The following is an 18,571-nucleotide window of genomic DNA, read 5'->3' on the forward strand; positions in this document are numbered from 1 at the left end:
TGTATCACAATTCTAGTGGGTCAGAAGTTTACATACACTAAGTTGACTGTGCCTCTAAACAGCTTGGAAAATTCCAGAAAATTAGGTCATGGCTTTAGAAGCTTCTGATAGGCTAGTTGACATCATTTGAGTTAATTGGAGGTGTACACGACACAAGTCATTTTTCTAACATATTTTTTACAGGTTATTTCACTTCTTATTCACTGTATCACAATTCTAGTGGGTCAGAAGTTTACATACACTAAGTTGAGTGTGCCTTTTATAAACAGCTTGGAAAATTACATCATGGCTTTAGAAGCTTCTGATAGGCTAAATGAGTCAATTGGAGGTGTACCTGTGGATGTATTTCACGGCCTACCTTCAAACTCAGTGCGTCTTTGCTTGACATCATGGGAAAATCAAAAGAAATTAGCCAAGACCTCAGAAAAACAATTGTAGACCTCCACAAGTCTGGTTCATCCTTGGGAGCAATTTCCAAACACCTCAATCCCAGAACAACAGCAAAGGACCTTGTGAAGATGCTAGAGGATACAGGTACAAAAATATCTATATCCACAGTAAAACGAGTCCTATATCGACATAAACTGAAAGGCTCAGCAAGGAAGAAGCCACTGCTCCAAAACCACCATAAAACAGCCAGACTACAGTTTGCAACTGCACATGGGGACAAGGATTGTACTTTTTGGAGAAATGTCCTCTGGTCTGATGAAACAAAAACAGAACTGTTTGGCCATAATGACCATCGTTATGTTTGGAGGAAGAAGGGGGAGGCTTGCAACCCGAAGAACACCATCCCAACCGTGAAGCATGGGGGTGGCAACATCATGTTGTGGGGTTGCTTTGCTGCAGGAGGGACTGGTGCACTTCACAAAATAGATGGCATCATGAGTATGGAAAAGTTTGTGGATATATTAAAGCAACATCTCAAGACATCAGTCAGGAAGTTAAATTTTTGGTTGCAAATGGGTCTTCCAAATGGACAATGACCCCAAGCATACTTCCAAAGTTGTGGCAAAATAGCTTAAGGACAACAAAGTTAAGGTATTGGAGTGGCCATCACAAAGCCCTGACCTCAATCCTATAGAAAATTTGTGGACAGAACTGAAAAAGTGTATGCGAGCAAGGAGGCCTACAAACCTGACTCACTTACACCAGCTCTGTCAGGAGGATTGGGCCAAAATTCACCCAACTTATTGTGGGAAGCTTGTGGAAGGCTACTCGAAACGTTTGACCCAGGTTAAACAATTTAAAGGCAATGCTACCAAATACTAATTGAGTGTATGTAAACTTCTGATCCACTGGGAATGTGATGAAAGAAATAAAAGCTGAAATTAATCATTATCTCTACTATTATTCTGACATTTCACATTCTTAAAATAAAGTGGTGTATTTAACTGACCTAAGACAGGGAATTTTTTACTAGGATTAAATGTCAGGAATTGTGAAAAACAGAGTTTTTGAATGTATTTGGCTAAGGTTTAAGTAAACTTCAGACTTCAACTGTATGTGGAATCACTAGTCCCTTTAATAATGTTTACATACTGCTTTAATTATCTCACAGTAGAATAGAATACAGTATATACATATATTTTAGTCAATGCCACTGACATTGAGCAATCTAATATTTATGTATTTCTTTTCTTCAAGGCCGAGAGTAGTAGAGCTGAGAAACCACAGTCTAGACATGTTTTTCCCATCTTAGATACTTTGTATCTAATCCAATGCAACAATCTTAAGATATGATTGACGGTAGGTTGTCCACATCAACTAGTATAAAGAGCGTTGTCTCCTGTTTCTCCACACAGACCTTTACTGTAGACTACTGTGCAATTCTGAATGTGAATCTCTGTCTGCAATTACATTTTATTACTAAATAGTTTTATACCAAGGTTCCTGTGTCATCTATCTGGAGGACTGATTGTTGAAGGAAACTTACATCACCCCATGCAAAGGACCATCCAACACTGGGAACAAAAGTATTTCACTACACCCGCAGTAACATCTGATAAATATATGTATCTATTTGACCAATAACATTTGATTTGGTGTGGCGGTAATACGGTCATCATAACAGTCCTAATCCTGACAGACTGTCTAGTACTGATCATCCTGACAGACTGTCTAGTTCTGATCATCCTGACAGACTGTCTAGTTCTGATCATCCAGACAGACTGTTTAGTACTGATCATCCTGACAGGGAGACTGTCTAGTTCTGATCATCCTGACAGACTGTCTAGTTCTGATCATCCAGACAGACTGTTTAGTACTGATCATCCTGACAGGGAGACTGTCTAGTTCTGATCATCCTGACAGCCTGACTAGTACTGATCATCCTGACAGCCTGACTAGTACTGATCATCCTGACAGACAGACTGTCTAGTACTGATCATCCTGACAGGGAGACTGTCTAGTACTGATCATCCTGACAGGGAGACTGTCTAGTACTGATCATCCTGACAGGGAGACTGTCTAGTACTGATCATCCTGACAGAGAGACTGTCTAGTTCTGACCATCCTGACAGAGAGACTGTCTAGTTCTGACCATCCTGACAGGGAGACTGTCTAGTACTGACCATCCTGACAGGGAGACTGTCTAGTACTGATCATCCTGACAGAGAGACTGTCTAGTTCTGACCATCCTGACAGAGAGACTGTCTAGTACTGATCATCCTGACAGGGAGACTGTCTAGTACTGATCTAGTACTGATCATCCTGACAGGAAGACTGTCTAGTACTGATCATCCTGACAGAGAGACTGTCTAGTTCTGACCATCCTGACAGAGAGACTGACTAGTTCTGACCATCCTGACAGAGAGACTGTCTAGTACTGATCATCCTGACAGAGAGACTGTCTAGTTCTGACCATCCTGACAGAGAGACTGTCTAGTTCTGATCATCCTGACAGAGAGACTGTCTAGTACTGATCATCCTGACAGAGAGACTGTCTAGTTCTGACCATCCTGACAGAGAGACTGTCTAGTTCTGACCATCCTGACAGGGAGACTGTCTAGTACTGACCATCCTGACAGGGAGACTGTCTAGTACTGATCATCCTGACAGAGAGACTGTCTAGTTCTGACCATCCTGACAGAGAGACTGTCTAGTACTGATCATCCTGACAGGGAGACTGTCTAGTACTGATCATCCTGACAGGAAGACTGTCTAGTACTGATCATCCTGACAGAGAGACTGTCTAGTACTGATCATCCTGACAGAGAGACTGTCTAGTTCTGACCATCCTGACAGAGAGACTGTCTAGTTCTGATCATCCTGACAGAGAGACTGTCTAGTTCTGATCATCCTGACAGAGAGACTGTCTAGTTCTGATCATCCTGACAGAGAGACTGTCTAGTTCTGATCATCCTGACAGAGAGACTGACTAGTTCTGATCATGACATTTCAAGATGTTATAATACTGTTATTGTATCAAATTGTTGTTTTATGTAGCTGCACAGGGTTCTTAGAACACTGTAATCTGTGTTCTTCTGAGTTGGGCCTCTAGGGGCGACAGGTATTCTAGTGGTTAGAGCGTTGGGACAATAACCGGAAGGTTGCGTGATTGAATCCCTTAGCTGACAAGGGGTTCGGCCCCTGAACATGGCTGTCATTGTAAATAAGAATTTGTTCTTAACTGACTTGCCTAGTTAAATAAAGGTTATAAAAAAACATTATGCTGACAGTGGATTTACGATGCATTTGGTGATAAAACCTAAAGACCGCATTCCATAGCATGAGTTGGTGTTTGTGTGCTGGGAGGAACCAGGGTGGAGATGGCTCGGGTATAGATAATGAGGGGAGGGACCAGGGTGAGGATTGCTCGGGTATGATTAATGATGAGAGGAACCAGGGTGAGGATGGCTCGGGTATGGATAACGATGGGAGGGACCAGGGTGAGGATGGCTCGGGTATGGATAATGATGAGGGGAACCTTGTTTTGGGGGCCAGACCCTGGTTTCCACACAATGAGAACAGTCTTTACAGCAGATACTGTCTGCTGTGAATTATTCATTTATTTCATACAAATCCTAACCCTGTGACCTATTCCACACATCTGTTGTTTGTCATTTAGATTAGAGGGGGGTGCGTGTCTTCGCTATAAAAAACTATTTGTATCCTTTGTGTCTGGGCTCTCAATTAATCATCTAAGGGTGATACGTTGACCAGCCATCGTTATTGTAGATTACGGTTAGCAGATATTAATGCGAGTGTAGTGAAATGCTGTGCTTCTAGTTCCGACCGTGCAGTAATATCTAACAATTCCCCAACAACTACTTTATACACACAAGTGTAAAGTGTGTGTGGTGTGACCTGCTTTACTTATTAATAAGTTAATAAAGATGTAGTTTAATATAAGTCTGACTTGTGCGATAAGTTTGTCTCATTTGCTAGTAAAGAATTAACCACCACACTAGTACTGATCATCCTGACAGACAGACTGTCTAGTACTGATCATCCTGACTGACAGACTGTCTAGTACTGATCATCCTGACTGACAGACTGTCTAGTACTGATCATCCTGACAGACAGACTGTCTAGTACTGATCATCCTGACTGACAGACAGACTGTCTAGTACTGATCATCCTGACAGACAGACTGTCTAGTACCTGCATATCATATGATAAAGTGTCCTTCTCATCAACATTCTCCAAACCACTACCCTCTCCTCATCAAGCCAAATCCACTGAAGGAAAAAAAACTATTTAAAAAAGAAGGAGAAAAAAAACAGCTGTCAGGGCAGATGAATTCCTTCACTTTGTGCGTGGACTTGGAAACCGGAGGAGTTTTTTTTGCTGTCTCCTAGCAACACCAAACAAGAAAACAAAAGAGAGAAGTTGAGAGAGAGAAAACATTAGAGTTGAGTGGTCGTAAAGGACACCAGTGTGTGTGGGTGTGGAACAGGTGTTGGATACCTGGGCACAGGTAAGGCAATTCTGTTGTTTATATCATCATATAGTTTTTTTTAAGACAAGACAGTTCATGACTTTAGTTGATATAACTTAAAGAAATGGTTATGGTATTCAGTGGCAATTGGGATATGGTGCCATTTTATGTCTTAGTTTAAATTAGTGAAATATATTAAAGGCAAGTCTGACCAAATTCACATAGAAATGTGCGTTATAGATCTGTCGTTCTCATTGAAAGCAAGTCTTAAGACGCGGGAGATCTGTTCTGTGTGTGAATTTAGTGTTTTGCCTCTTTAGACTGTCTGTCAGAATGAACAGTACCTGACCATCTGTCAGGATTTTGTGCACCAGCTTCAAACAGCTGAAAATACAATGTTTTTGGTTATGGAAAATATATTTTACAGTGGTTTGAATGGGACAATGATTCTCTAGTTGATTGGGGTTTTTTTTCACATTAAGTTAGGCAAACTATTAGAATTTTATCAACCAGGAAATGGCAGAGCAATTTCTGAATAATGTGTCTTTTAAGTAAGGTTTAAATGTTTGTAAATATATTTCTATTTCATATTTTAAAGGACAAGCAATTATAATAAAATACAAACAGTGTTCAAAGTCCAAATAACAGAGACACAGTTAGTTACAATATTATTCTCCTCTACGCTTGTTGTGCCTACAGATTAAATAATATCTGCCTTCTAGCAAACGCTATTGTCCAAAGTGACCTACAGTCACGAGTGTATATATTTTACATACTGGAGGTGCCGGGAATCAAACCCACTATCCTAGCATTGCATGCGCTATGCTTTACCAACAGAACTACAGATGTAGGAACTTGATTTGAGCCAGTTTGCTACGGCAGGAAAATGATCCTGCAGCAACAGGAAATGTGGAATATAATTACTGGAAGTTTTTGTAGGGGTTGATACATTGTTTTTGTTAGGGCAAATCAAGTCTGACATTTCAAAGTGGAAAATACAAACTTTAGATGTTTTTTAAAACCTTTGAATACACTACTAAATTTGCATTTCCTGCCGAGCAGGAATATTTTCTGCAACAAAAATAATCAAATTACGATCCTACATGAGAGAGAGAACCTGATGTTGCAGCAACAGTACCTTCTCATCTATAATGTAGGGCGGTAATGTAAGGAGAACCCTGTGATGGCAAGAGAGTGTCATAGGCCGACTGTCATAGGCCGACTGCCACATAGGCAACCTGACTGACAGACACCCACCCTTAACAAACATGGGTGATATAACCCGAGATAGTCTCTACTCATCAGTGATGTATTGTCTGCTGATTTACATAACGTTTTATTCAAATGAGTGAGTTTTTAATTATTGCTTCATTTACCATGAGGAGAGATTGTAGTAGGATTTCTCATTTAGTTCCTCTACCATACCATCTGCTGAGTGTTGTATTTCCCAGACAGGATTTGTATACCTACACCGTGTTTTACCCAATAAGAAGAAATATAATTGTAATATTTTATAACAAGTCTATAAAGTGATATCATTTATTCCTACGTAGCATCAGTAGCGGTGTGTGGGTAAAATCATTGGGGAAGCTAAGCCCCCCCCAAAAAAACACACACAAAAAAACCAGGAGCTGCCTCCACTATTCCAGCACCATTTACACTTCAACATCATCAAATCACCTCTGCTTAGTCTAATACAATAACAACTTAAAGATACCAAAAACATTTTAGTCCAATCACACGTAAGCTAAAAATGATGTGCCTGTCCATGGTTCTGATTTGTGTGTCTGTGTGTGTGTGTGTGTGTGTGTAAGTAGAAAAAAATCATGTTGAATCACCCTACTTGCGGAGAAACACCAATGCCATCCTCCCCTCTTTCATGTTGTCTAAATGGTCTATGACTCTGTCGTACAGCCTTACATTTTTTATTTATTGTTGTCCTAAACTACATGGCTAAAATGCTTGCTCGCTAGCCTAACTTCCTTTCATGGACAACAATGCACCAGAACAGCTAGTTAACAAATGCTTGCTCGCTAGCCTAACTTCCTTTCATGGGCAACAATGCACCATGCCAGCTAGTTAACATTAGCTTGCTCGCTAGCCTAACTTCCTTTCATGGGCAACAATGCACCAGAACAGCTAGTTAACATTAGCTTACTCGCTAGCCTAACTTCCTTTCATGGACAACAATGCACCAGAACAGCTAGTTAACATTAGCTTGCTCGCTAGCCTAACTTCCTTTCATGGACAACAATGCACCAGAACAGCTAGTTAACATTAGCTTGCTCGCTAGCCTAACTTCCTTTCATGGGCAACAATGCACCAGAACAGCTAGTTAACAAATGCTTGCTCGCTAGCCTAACTTCCTTTCATGGGCAACAATGCACCATGCCAGCTAGTTAACATTAGCTTGCTCGCTAGCCTAACTTCCTTTCATGGGCAACAATGCACCAGAACAGCTAGTTAACATTAGCTTGCTCGCTAGCCTAACTTCCTTTCATGGACAACAATGCACCAGAACAGCTAGTTAACATTAGCTTGCTCGCTAGCCTAACTTCCTTTCATGGACAACAATGCACCAGAACAGCTAGTTAACATTAGCTTGCTCGCTAGCCTAACTTCCTTTCATGGGCAACAATGCACCAGAACAGCTAGTTAACATTAGCTTGCTCGCTAGCCTAACTTCCTTTCATGGACAACAATGCACCAGAACAGCTAGTTAACAAATGCTTGCTCGCTAGCCTAACTTCCTTTCATGGGCAACAATGCACCATGCCAGCTAGTTAACATTAGCTTGCTCGCTAGCCTAACTTCCTTTCATGGGCAACAATGCACCAGAACAGCTAGTTAACATTAGCTTGCTCGCTAGCCTAACTTCCTTTCATGGACAACAATGCACCAGAACAGCTAGTTAACATTAGCTTGCTCGCTAGCCTAACTTCCTTTCATGGGCAACAATGCACCAGAACAGCTAGTTAACATTAGCTTGCTCGCTAGCCTAACTTCCTTTCATGGGCAACAATGCACCAGAACAGCTAGTTAACATTAGCTTGCTCGCTAGCCTAACTTCCTTTCATGGGCAACAATGCACCAGAACAGCTAGTTAACATTAGCTTGCTCGCTAGCCTAACTTCCTTTCATGGACAACAATGCACCAGAACAGCTAGTTAACATTAGCTTGCTCGCTAGCCTAACTTCCTTTCATGGACAACAATGCACCAGAACAGCTAGTTAACATTAGCTTGCTCGCTAGCCTAACTTCCTTTCATGGGCAACAATGCACCAGAACAGCTAGTTAACATTAGCTTGCTCGCTAGCCTAACTTCCTTTCATGGGCAACAATGCACCAGAACAGCTAGTTAACATTAGCTTGCTCGCTAGCCTAACTTCCTTTCATGGGCAACAATGCACCAGAACAGCTAGTTAACATTAGCTTGCTCGCTAGCCTAACTTCCTTTCATGGACAACAATGCACCAGAACAGCTAGTTAACAAATGCTTGCTCGCTAGCCTAACTTCCTTTCATGGGCAACAATGCACCATGCCAGCTAGTTAACATTAGCTTGCTCGCTAGCCTAACTTCCTTTCATGGGCAACAATGCACCAGAACAGCTAGTTAACATTAGCTTGCTCGCTAGCCTAACTTCCTTTCATGGGCAACAATGCACCAGAACAGCTAGTTAACATTAGCTTGCTCGCTAGCCTAACTTCCTTTCATGGACAACAATGCACCAGAACAGCTAGTTAACATTCTTAACATTTAACATTTAACATTTATGAATGGAGAATTAAGTAAAACCACAAGTCCAAATCCCTGTCACCATCCATGGCTAATTTAGGAAAGGGACCATTTTAGCTAGCTAACTAGCAACCGGAGAACAACTGAACGAGATGCAACAATTTAAGTTGTTTCTGTGAATGACGTATTTCTCTTGAATCGATGCGATAGAAGTGAAGTCAAATCCAAACTGGCTCCCCTTGACACCTTTTTTTTTTTTTTTTTTTTTGGTCCGCCAGAACCAATCACAGTTGAGCGCACTCAGTTCAGCTCAACGCTGATTGGTTATTATTTGTTTGGTTATCAAGAGGCCAAATACTCGCTGGCTTTCTCTTGCTTTCAATGCTACGGGTGGCAACGATGATTTGTCTTATCAAATCACATGGTCATTGTCATGCTAAATATGGTAGCCTACCCACCCCAAAAAAATCCTTCACTATTACTCACAAGTGGGGCTCCTGAGTGGCGCAGAGGTCTAAGACACTGAATCTCAGTGCAAGAGGCATAACTGCAGTCCCTGGTTCAAATCCAGGCTGTATCACATCCGGCTGTGATTGGGAGTCCCATAGGGCGGCGTACAATTAGCCCAGCGTCTTCCGGGTTTGGCCAGGGTAGTTGTGACCAGTAGGCCGTCATTGTAAATAAGAATTTGTTCTTAACTGAATTGCCTGGTAAAATGAAAAAAACAATGTCATACTTGTTTGGACTAGACGGCATCAGATTGATGGCCTACACACAGAGAGACAGAGGGGCACTGTTACGGTCGCTCGGAAGCTTTCTCAATGACACATTCAGCCTCTTGCGAAATTAAGGAAGATGATGAAGAGACGAAAGATAAAGATTATTTTTGTCCATTTTTGGGGGGAAGCCTGGCAACCCTTTGCATCCATAAATACACACCACTGTGTATATTTATGCATTCTGTTATCTCCTCGTCACATGGCTGTTCCCAGGGGCATCGTTCTGTTATCTCCTAATCACATGACTGTTCCCAGGGGCATCGTTCTGTTATCTCCTCGTCACATGGCTGTTCCCAGGGGCATCGTTCTGTTATCTCCTAATCACATGACTGTTCCCAGGGGCATCGTTCTGTTATCTCCTCGTCACATGGCTGTTCCCAGGGGCATCGTTCTGTTATCGCCTAATCACATGACTGTTCCCAGGGGCATCGTTCTGTTATCTCCTCGTCACATGGCTGTTCCCAGGGGCATCGTTCTGTTATCTCCTAATCACATGACTGTTCCCAGGGGCATCGTTCTGTTATCTCCTCGTCACATGGCTGTTCCCAGGGGCATCGTTCTGTTATCTCCTAATCATATGGCTGTTCCGAGGGGTATCGTTCTGTTATCTCCTCGTCACATGGTTGTTCCCATGGGCTATCGTTCTGTTATCTCCTCGTCACATGGCTGTTCCCAGAGGCATCGTTCTGTTATCTCCTAATCACATGGCTGTTCCCAGGGGCATCGTTCTGTTATCTCCTAATCACATGGCTGTTCCCACCGGGTATCGTTCTGTTATCTCCTCGTCACATGGCTGTTCCCAGGGGCATCGTTCTGTTATCTCCTAATCACATGGCTGTTCCCAGGGTCATCGTTCTGTTTTCTCCTCGTCACATGGCTGTTCCCAGGGGCATCGTTCTGTTATCTCCTCGTCACATGGCTGTTCCCAGGGGCATCGTTCTGTTATCTCCTTGTCACATGGCTGTTCCCAGGGGCATCGTTCTGTTATCTCCTAATCACATGGCTGTTGCCAGGGGCATCGTTCTGTTATCTCCTCGTCACATGGCTGTTCCCAGGGGCATCGTTCTGTTATCTCCTAATCACATGGCTGTTGCCAGGGGCATCGTTCTGTTATCTCCTCATCACATATCTGTTCCCAGGCGCATCATTATTGTTATAATACAGCAGGCAGGCAGATTGGAAGAACAAACATCTTTCTTTCACTGTTTCTCATAGTCAGTTTGTTCTAGTTTATGAATAAAATATCAAAGCAGGCTCTTCTCATTGATGTCTAATTTCTCCAGATGAGGAGAAGGGGGAATAATGTTACTGACCTGGGGACCTGTATTAGATGTTTGGTGGTGACACTCTAGGCTGACTAGCCTCACCTCCCTCTTTGGGCTGACTAGCTTCACCTCCCTCTCTGGGCTGACTAGCCTCACCTCCCTCTCTGGGCTGACTAGCTTCACCTCCCTCTCTGGGCTGACTAGCCTCACCTCCCTTTCTAGGCTGACTAGCTTCACCTCCCTCTCTAGGCTGACTAGCCTCACCTCCCTCTCTTCTATCTAGAGGATTCTGATTATCTGTCTCCGTTTGAAATGCTAATAGATTTCTCAATGCCAATGCACTCTCTCTCTCATTCTCCTTCCTCCCTATCTCTTTCTCTTCCCCTCTCTCTCGTTCTCCTCCCTCTCTTTCTCTTCCTTCCCCTCTCTCTTTCTCTTCTCTCTTGCTCTCCTCCCTCCCTCTCTCTTTCTCTTCCCCTCTCTCTTGTTCTCCTCCCTCCCTCTCTTTATTTTCCCCTCTCTCTCATTCTTCTCTCTCCCTCTCACTTTCTCTTCTCCTCTCTCGCTCTCCTCCCTCCCTCCCTCTTTCTTTTCCCCTCTTTCTCATTCTCCCCCCTCCCTCTCACTTTCTCTTCATCTCGTTCTCCTCACTCCTTCTCACTTTCTCTTCCCCTCTCTCACTGTCCTCCCTCCCTCTCTCTTTCTCTTCTCCTCTCTCGCTGTCCTCCCTCCCTCTCTCGTTCTCTTCCCCTCTCTCTCGTTCTCCTCCCTCCCTCTCTCTCTTCCCCTCTCTCTCGTTCTCCTCCCTCCCTCTCTTTCTTTTCCCCTCTCTCTCATTCTCCTCCCTCTCTTCTCTTCCCCTCTCTCTTGTTCTCCTCCCTCTCTTTCTTTTCCCCTATCTCTCGTTCTCCTCCCTCCCTCTCTTTCTTTTCCCCTCTCTCTCGTTCTCCTCCCTCCCTCTCTTTCTTTTCCCCTCTCTCTCGTTCTCCTCCCTCCCTCTCTTTCTTTTCCCCTCTCTCTCGTTCTCCTCCCTCCCTCTTTCTTTTCCCCTCTCTCTCGTTCTCCTCCTTCTCTTTCTTTTCCCCTCTCTCTCGTTCTCCTCCCTCCCTCTCTTTCTTTTCCCCTCTCTCTCGTTCTCCTCCCTTCCTCTCTTTATTTTCCCCTCTCTCTCGTTCTCCTCCCTCCCTCTCTTTCTTTTCCCCTCTCTCTCGTTCTCCTCCCTCCCTCTCTTTCTTTTCCCCTCTCTCTCGTTCTTCTCCCTCCCTCTCTTTCTTTTCCCCTCTCTCTCGTTCTCCTCCCTCCCTCTCTTTCTTTTCCCCTCTCTCTCGTTCTCCTCCCTCCCTCTCTTTCTTTTCCCCTCTCTCTCGTTCTCCTCCCTCCCTCTCTTTCTTTTCCCCTCTCTCTCGTTCTCCTCCCTCCCTCTCTTTCTTTTCCCCACTCTCTCGCAGGCTACTGTCTCTTTCAACAGCGACTGTATATCATCTTTCCACAGGCATACAGTCCCGTTGGCAGTGTGGCAACAGGCGTAACTGCATGCAGGGGGTAAATTCTTCCACGGAACAATACTAATTAGCTTATATACACTGAACAAAAATATAAATGCAATGCGAAATGATTTTACTGTCAGGGTGAACAGTAAGTCAGTATTTAAGGGAATCAGTTAAATAAATAAATTAGGCCCTAATCTATGGATTTCACATGATTGGGAATACAGATATGCATCTGTACATCACAGATCAGAACCAGTCAGTGTCTGTTGTGACCTTCATTTGCGTCATACGATGTGACACATCTCCTTCGCATAGAGTTGATCAGGCTGTTTGTGGCCTGTGGAATGTTGTCCCCACTCCTCTTCAATGGCCGTGTGGAGTTGCCGGACATTGTCTGGAACTGTCCTACACAGCGATCCAGAGCACCCCAAACATGCTCAATGGGTGAATGTTTGGTGAGCATGCACAGTTTGTGCAGGAATTATTTTGTTGTGCAAACCCACAGTTTCATCCGCTGTCCGGGTGGCTGGTCTCAGAAGATCTGCCAGGTGATGAAGCCGGATGTGGAGGTCTTGAGCTGGCCTGTGGTAGTGAGACCGGTTGGACGTACTGCCAATTCTCAAAAACGACGTTGGAGGAGGCTTATGGTAGAGAAATTAACATTAAATTCTCTGGCAACCGGTCTGATGGACATTCCTGCAGTCAGCATGCCAATTGCACACTCTCTCAATACTTGAGACATCTGTGGCATTGTGTTGCGTGACAAAACTGCACATTTTAGAGTGGCCTTTTATTGTCCTCAGCACAAGGTGCACCTGTGTAATGATCATGCAGTTTAATCAGCTTCTTGATATGCCACACCTGTCAGGTGGATGGATTATCTTGGCAAAAGGAGAAATGCTCACTAACAGGGATGTAGAGAGAAATACGCTTTTTGTGTGTAAGGAAAATGTCTGGGATCTTTTATTTCAGCTAATGAAACATGGGACCAACACTTTACATGTAACGTTTTTAATTTGTGTATAACCCTAACCCTTAACCATTAACCCTAACCCCTAACCCCTAACCCCTAACCCTAACCCCTAACCCTAACCCTAACCCTAACCCTAACCCCTACCCCTAACCCCTACCCCTAACCCCTACCCCTAACCCCTACCCCTAACCCTAAACCCTAACCCTTAACCCTAACCCCTAACCCTAACCCTAACCCCTACCCCTAACCCTTAACCCTAACCCTAACCCCTACCCTTAACCCTAACCCTTAACCCTAACCCCTAACCCTAACCCCTAACCCCAACCCTAACCCTAACCCTTAACCCTAACCCCTAACCCTAACCCTTAACCCTAACCCTTAACCCTTAACCCTTAACCCTAACCCTTAACCCTAACCCTTAACCCCTAACCCTAAACCCTTAACCCTAACCCCTAACCCTACCCCTAACCCTTAACCCTAACCCTTAACCCTAACCCTAACCCTTAACCCTTAACCCTTAACCCTAACCCCTACCCCTAACCCCTACCCCTAACCCTAACCCTAACCCTTAACCCTTAACCCCTAACCCCTAACCCCTAACCCTAACCCTAACCATAACCCCTAACCCTAACCCTAACCCTTAACCCTAACCCTAACCCCAACCCCCTACCCCTAACCCCTAACCCCTAACCCTAACCCCTAACCCTTAACCCTAACCCCTAACCCTTAACCCCTAACCCTAACCCCTAACCCCTAACCCTAACCCCTAACCCTAAGCACAGATATTGCTGTTCTGTTGATATGGTGTTGTTTGATAACACTAAGGAAAGCCCAGCAGGTTTGAGAATATCTCTTTTCTGTGTGTCTGGGAGAACAGTGTGTTGAAGAGTCTGCCTGCGGTAGAGAGATCAGCATATGGCGCCTGTCACAATGAGTCTGTCAGCGATACAAGAACAGGATGCTGCAGGTCTTTAACAACACACACACACACACATTACATGCTGAATCCAAAATGTATGCGACAGCCATAGTCAGACGTCTTAAAAATGGCACCGATTTCCCAGAACACAGATCATGGGTCAATACTGTACGAGTTCAGATTATTTTTGCAGTAATTAGTTGATGGAATGACGTAAGTCATATGCATTCAAAACATTTGAACTGATCATTTCTCTTCTTCTTCTTCTCTCAGGGTAAAGGAGTGACTTCATTTCAAGGCCGAGATCTGGTTGCAGGAAGGCCTGCTCATACCGTGACTCTAACACCCTAGCCTCCACCTCTTGGTCTGCCGTTATGTTCCCCATCCATCCCCACAGCCCCAGTCCCTTGGGTCATTCCGACACAGAGACCCCAGAGCAAGACCACCTAGCCCCCCTCTCCCCCTCCCTCCCGCCCTGCTGGGCCACCCAGGCCCTGCGTGACCTGGCCCGGGGGGAGACAGAGCTGCGACGGCTGCTGGAGCGCCAGGTGGCTGAGACAGAGGGAGTGAGCAGGGGGCTGGAGCGTGCCATACTAGGGGCGAGACGGGAGGAGCGGCGTCTGCTGGAGAGAGTGGAGCAGGACCACCGGGACACCCAGCGGAGGCTGGAGCAGCTGCAGAGGGAAAATGCTGCGGCCGCCCGAGTTAGTCAGGCCCTGCTGGACCAGAGGCTCCGTAAGGTCGCCCAGCTACGGGAGCTGATCCAGAGGAGTGGTCAGGGCCAGACAGGGCCCGATCAGAACCTCCTGATCAGAGGGGTCGCCGACCTCCTCCAGCCCTGGGAGATCTCCCTCTCCCTGAAGAAGGTGAGCTTCAGACCCAGCTCCCAGCCCAATGTCGTGACCTTCGGGGAGATCAGATTCCAGGAGCACAACCTCTGTCTTAATGTGGGGGGTTGTGGCCCAGAGGGACAGTTTTGTGCCCTCCACTCTGGGGAGCACTGTGGGAATGCCCAGCATGGGGGTGCAGGGGAAGTGAGAAGTACCCCCGATGGAGGGACTGGGCCGGGGCAGGATGTGACCTCACCGACAGGCAGTGGGAACCTGAGGGTTGTCAGGAAGATCCGCCTCTCTGCCAGGAGTGACGAGGAGTCGGGAGAAGAGAAGAAGTCATCCCCAAAAAGGAGACGCTGGCCTCCTAAGAGGGAGCCCTCTGACAGGGAGTCATCCCAGGATGAGGAGACAGAATCCCCTATATCTCAACCACGAGAAGAGGACCTCTTCCTGGCCACCTCCGCGTCGCTTAGCAACGGAGACTCTGAAGAGGACTTGAGGCACAGGACGAACAATTTCGGCGGCCGGCTGGGTTACGGGGTCATGAGCAAGAGGAAGCAACGCACCCTGGTCATGGTCTCTGGCCGTGAGCCCTGCTCCCCACCAGAGGGGGGCAGACTGGAGCACAGCAGCCTCAGTCCCTGCTGGAGCCTGGACAGTCAGGATGGAGGAGACAGCAGAGGCAGAGTGAGACAGTGTGAGTTCCCCAGGGAACTGCCGTCTCCTAGCTACAGAACAATGGGCTCTCCCTCTCCTAAGGTCAGTCCTAGGGAGCCACTGACCAGCTATAGCTGCATGGACCTCACCTCCAGAGAGTGCCCTCACTTGTGCCTCAGCGTGTCCTCTGATGACCACCAAATGGGCCCCACAGGGGACTCTGGCCATCCTCTTTCCCCAGCCGACAGCCTTGATTCCTGCTACACCTTCATCGTCAGCTCCCCCCGGGATCACAGCCTTAGAGGCTCCCTGAACCATGACCCCCGCCTGTCCAAGTCAGCGGCAGACTTGTCACGCAAGACCCGCCCACTGATCAACTGTAGGAAGGGGGAGCATGTGGGGGCCTGGAGGGTGAACAGGAGCAGCCTGACCTCCACCACCACCTCCATCCCCCCGACACTAAGCCGAGGACACACCGTCTCTGAGGGTCTACAGAGCCCCACCGGGCGCAGAGACTCTGGGGTGTGGGGCCCAGTAGTCAAGAGGCAGAGTGGGATTATAGGGAGTACCAGCCGGGTGAGCAGGTGTCTCTCCATGTCGGTCATAGACTCTGCCTCTCAGGAGCAGCAGGGGAGAGGCTGGGGGGACAGAGGGGAGAAAGGAGGGCCTGCTCTGACAGAGATGGAAGAGGAAGGAGGCCACCTCCAGCCCCAGCTTGGGTGTCTGATCCGTCAGTTTGGTAAACAAGGCTCCGGCCGTGCCGACCTCACCCTGCCCAGCGGGGTCCACGCCACGCCCCAGGGGCAGCTTTTCGTGGTGGACTGTGGGAACGCCCGCGTCCAGGTGACCGACCCGCGAGGGAACGTCCTCCAGCAGGTGACCTCCACGACCTCCGAGGGCTCCGTTCGACGCTGCCGGAACTACTTCGACATCGCCGTCAACGCCAAGGGCCTGATCGCTCTGAGCTGTGCAGCGGAGCGCGCCCTCCTGGTGTTCAACCGCCACGGCCGTCTGCTCCAGACCTTCGGCGGGTTGGGGATGGGCACCGCCAAGGACGAGCTGGAGGCCCCCCGGGGCGTGACGGTGACCCGGCTGGATGAGTTCCTCGTGGCGGACATCCGGAAAGGCACCCTGACCACCCTCAAGCTGGACCCCAAGACGGGCTCTCGGCTGGAGCGCACAGTGGTGACTGGTTTCCACAGGCCCTACCTGGTGGCTGCCTGCCTGAGCTCTGGCCTGGTGGCCGTGTCAGAGAGGGGTAGCGAGACGGGCCGGGAGCCCTGCGTCAAGGTGCTGGAGCCGGGCTGGAACACGGTGAGGGTCCTGGGGGTGTGTGCCGGCATGGGGCCCGTCCTGACCAGCCCCTGGGGGATCTGCATAGACAGGGATGGAGACGTGGTGGTGGTGGACTGGGGCAGGCAACACAGGGTGGTGATGTACCCAGCCCAGGGGGTAGGCAGGCCTATAATCACCCAGGGGCTGAGCAGCCCACGAGGTCTGGCCCTGCTTCCTGAGGGGCATCTAGTGGTGTCAGACAGCATGCACCACTGTATCAAGATCTACCAGTACAAGTGATGTCACCAGAACACTGTGCAGCAATAACACTCCCACAGAATTATGAGAAGGGGACTTCCTGTTTCTTTGTTATATGCTGAGACTTTTCACCTAACCAAATGTGAACTGTTTTTTAACTGTAATTTCAGCTAGCCTGTTTGTTCTCCGTCTACAAAGTTCTCCGTCTGTAGCCCTTAGGGGTAACCTACATGATTTAACCTACATGACCTGTAGATGTCAGCATTGAGACATCAAAATCCAATTTATAAAGTCCCTTTCCCTAGAATCAAACAGTTTTTGGAATATCAAAAGTTTACAGTAGTTCCCAAGGGCGCTGTAATCAGAGTAAACACAAACATTCTGTACACTGATGTCATCAGCGTCACTGTCATGTGATTACTCATAAACCCTTACCATTCGTTACATTCACATGTTGTAAAGTTTGGACGTCTCTTATACTATTTCCCTGTTCAATGTGATTTTGCTGTGTAAAAAAAAAATATATATATCTATAAATGTTCCACACTGTCGTGTCATTATTTTCTGACGGCGTGACAATCCTGTAGGCTGGAGACTGTATACCTCCCTTCCCACTCAGCTTCAATCACAGCTCGTCTTTCTCTCACAGCAAAACAAAACCAAACAGCACATGCATATTCTCCATTCTAGGATGGATTTACTGTGATAAATAACTCTAGTAACTTCCAACAATGACTGACTGTGCTGTCCAACTCCTCTCCTCACTCGTGTGTGTGTGTGTGTGTGTGTGTGTGTGTGTGTGTGTGTGTGTGTGTGTGTGTGTGTGTGTGTTTCTGAATGTCTACGATATGAAAGATGTCTCACAGAGGAAGCCGCTGCATCGTGTTACTAAGGATTAACCTCCAAAGTGTGAAAATGCTAATGTGTTCATCCAGAATAAACAACATGAGGCATCATGACACATCAAGAAGTGTGTGTTATTTTTTTGGTGTTAGTTTTGTTTTGTAGTAGTTAGTCTCGGGGCTTATCTTCTTTTTTAACTTAATGACTTGTTTTCCTCTCTGGCTTTCTCTGAAATCTCTCTCATAACAGCATATTATCTGCATATTTGATCAATACAACTTTAGCTTTTCATGTTTTTGGCAGCGTTTGCATTGTGCACAGATCAACTCCACGCGTCCACCCTAAATGATTGATTTTACTGTGTAGGCTTAATGGAATCCCTACAGACTCGTCTGACCCGACAGATAAAAAAAAAATTAAAAAAATTGACTCAATTCCAGCCTCCAAACGTCAGAAGACAACTTTCTGAGCAGGTGAAGCACGAAAAATTTGGACCGTGAGAAGAGCAAGGTGAGAAAATCCTGTAAACATCATGTTTTAGAGCTGGGACACACAGCCAGGGTGAGGAACGAGATGCAAACCAGTTCCACCTGTCCTCCACATCTGCTAGAGATGTAAAATGCAAAGTGGTGTGATTGCAAAAGTCATATTTAAACGTC

At 46.4% G+C, this 18,571-nt stretch overlaps 1 protein-coding gene across 2 annotated transcripts; it reads left to right on the top strand.

The window, feature by feature from the left end:
* The first annotated feature begins 4,806 nt into the window (after positions 1-4,806).
* Positions 4,807-17,606, top strand: LOC110501934 (uncharacterized). Of its 2 annotated transcripts, none has more exons than XM_021579812.3 (2): positions 4,807-4,921; positions 14,320-17,606. In XM_021579812.3, exon 2 carries the CDS (start codon positions 14,421-14,423, stop codon positions 17,109-17,111), a length of 2,691 nt encoding a protein of 896 aa, XP_021435487.3. In that variant the 5' UTR covers positions 4,807-4,921; positions 14,320-14,420; the 3' UTR covers positions 17,112-17,606. The 2 variants fall into 2 exon arrangements, 1 of the variants encoding a protein (XP_021435487.3); XR_016490697.1 differs by lacking the exon at positions 14,320-17,606 and adding an exon at positions 14,005-14,095 and having other exon boundaries at positions 4,810-4,921.
* The last annotated feature ends 965 nt before the right edge of the window (positions 17,607-18,571 follow it).

The sequence above is a fragment of the Oncorhynchus mykiss genome, chromosome 22 (assembly GCF_057628025.1).
Source record: "Oncorhynchus mykiss isolate SJ-2025 chromosome 22, ASM5762802v1, whole genome shotgun sequence".
In the NCBI taxonomy this organism is placed as follows: Eukaryota; Metazoa; Chordata; class Actinopteri; order Salmoniformes; family Salmonidae; genus Oncorhynchus; species Oncorhynchus mykiss.

What these genes read in the sequence shown, in the direction of transcription:
- LOC110501934 (XM_021579812.3), top strand. Translation starts at nt 14,421, where the DNA reads ATGTTCCCCATCCATCCCCACAGCCCCAGTCCCTTGGGTCATTCCGAC.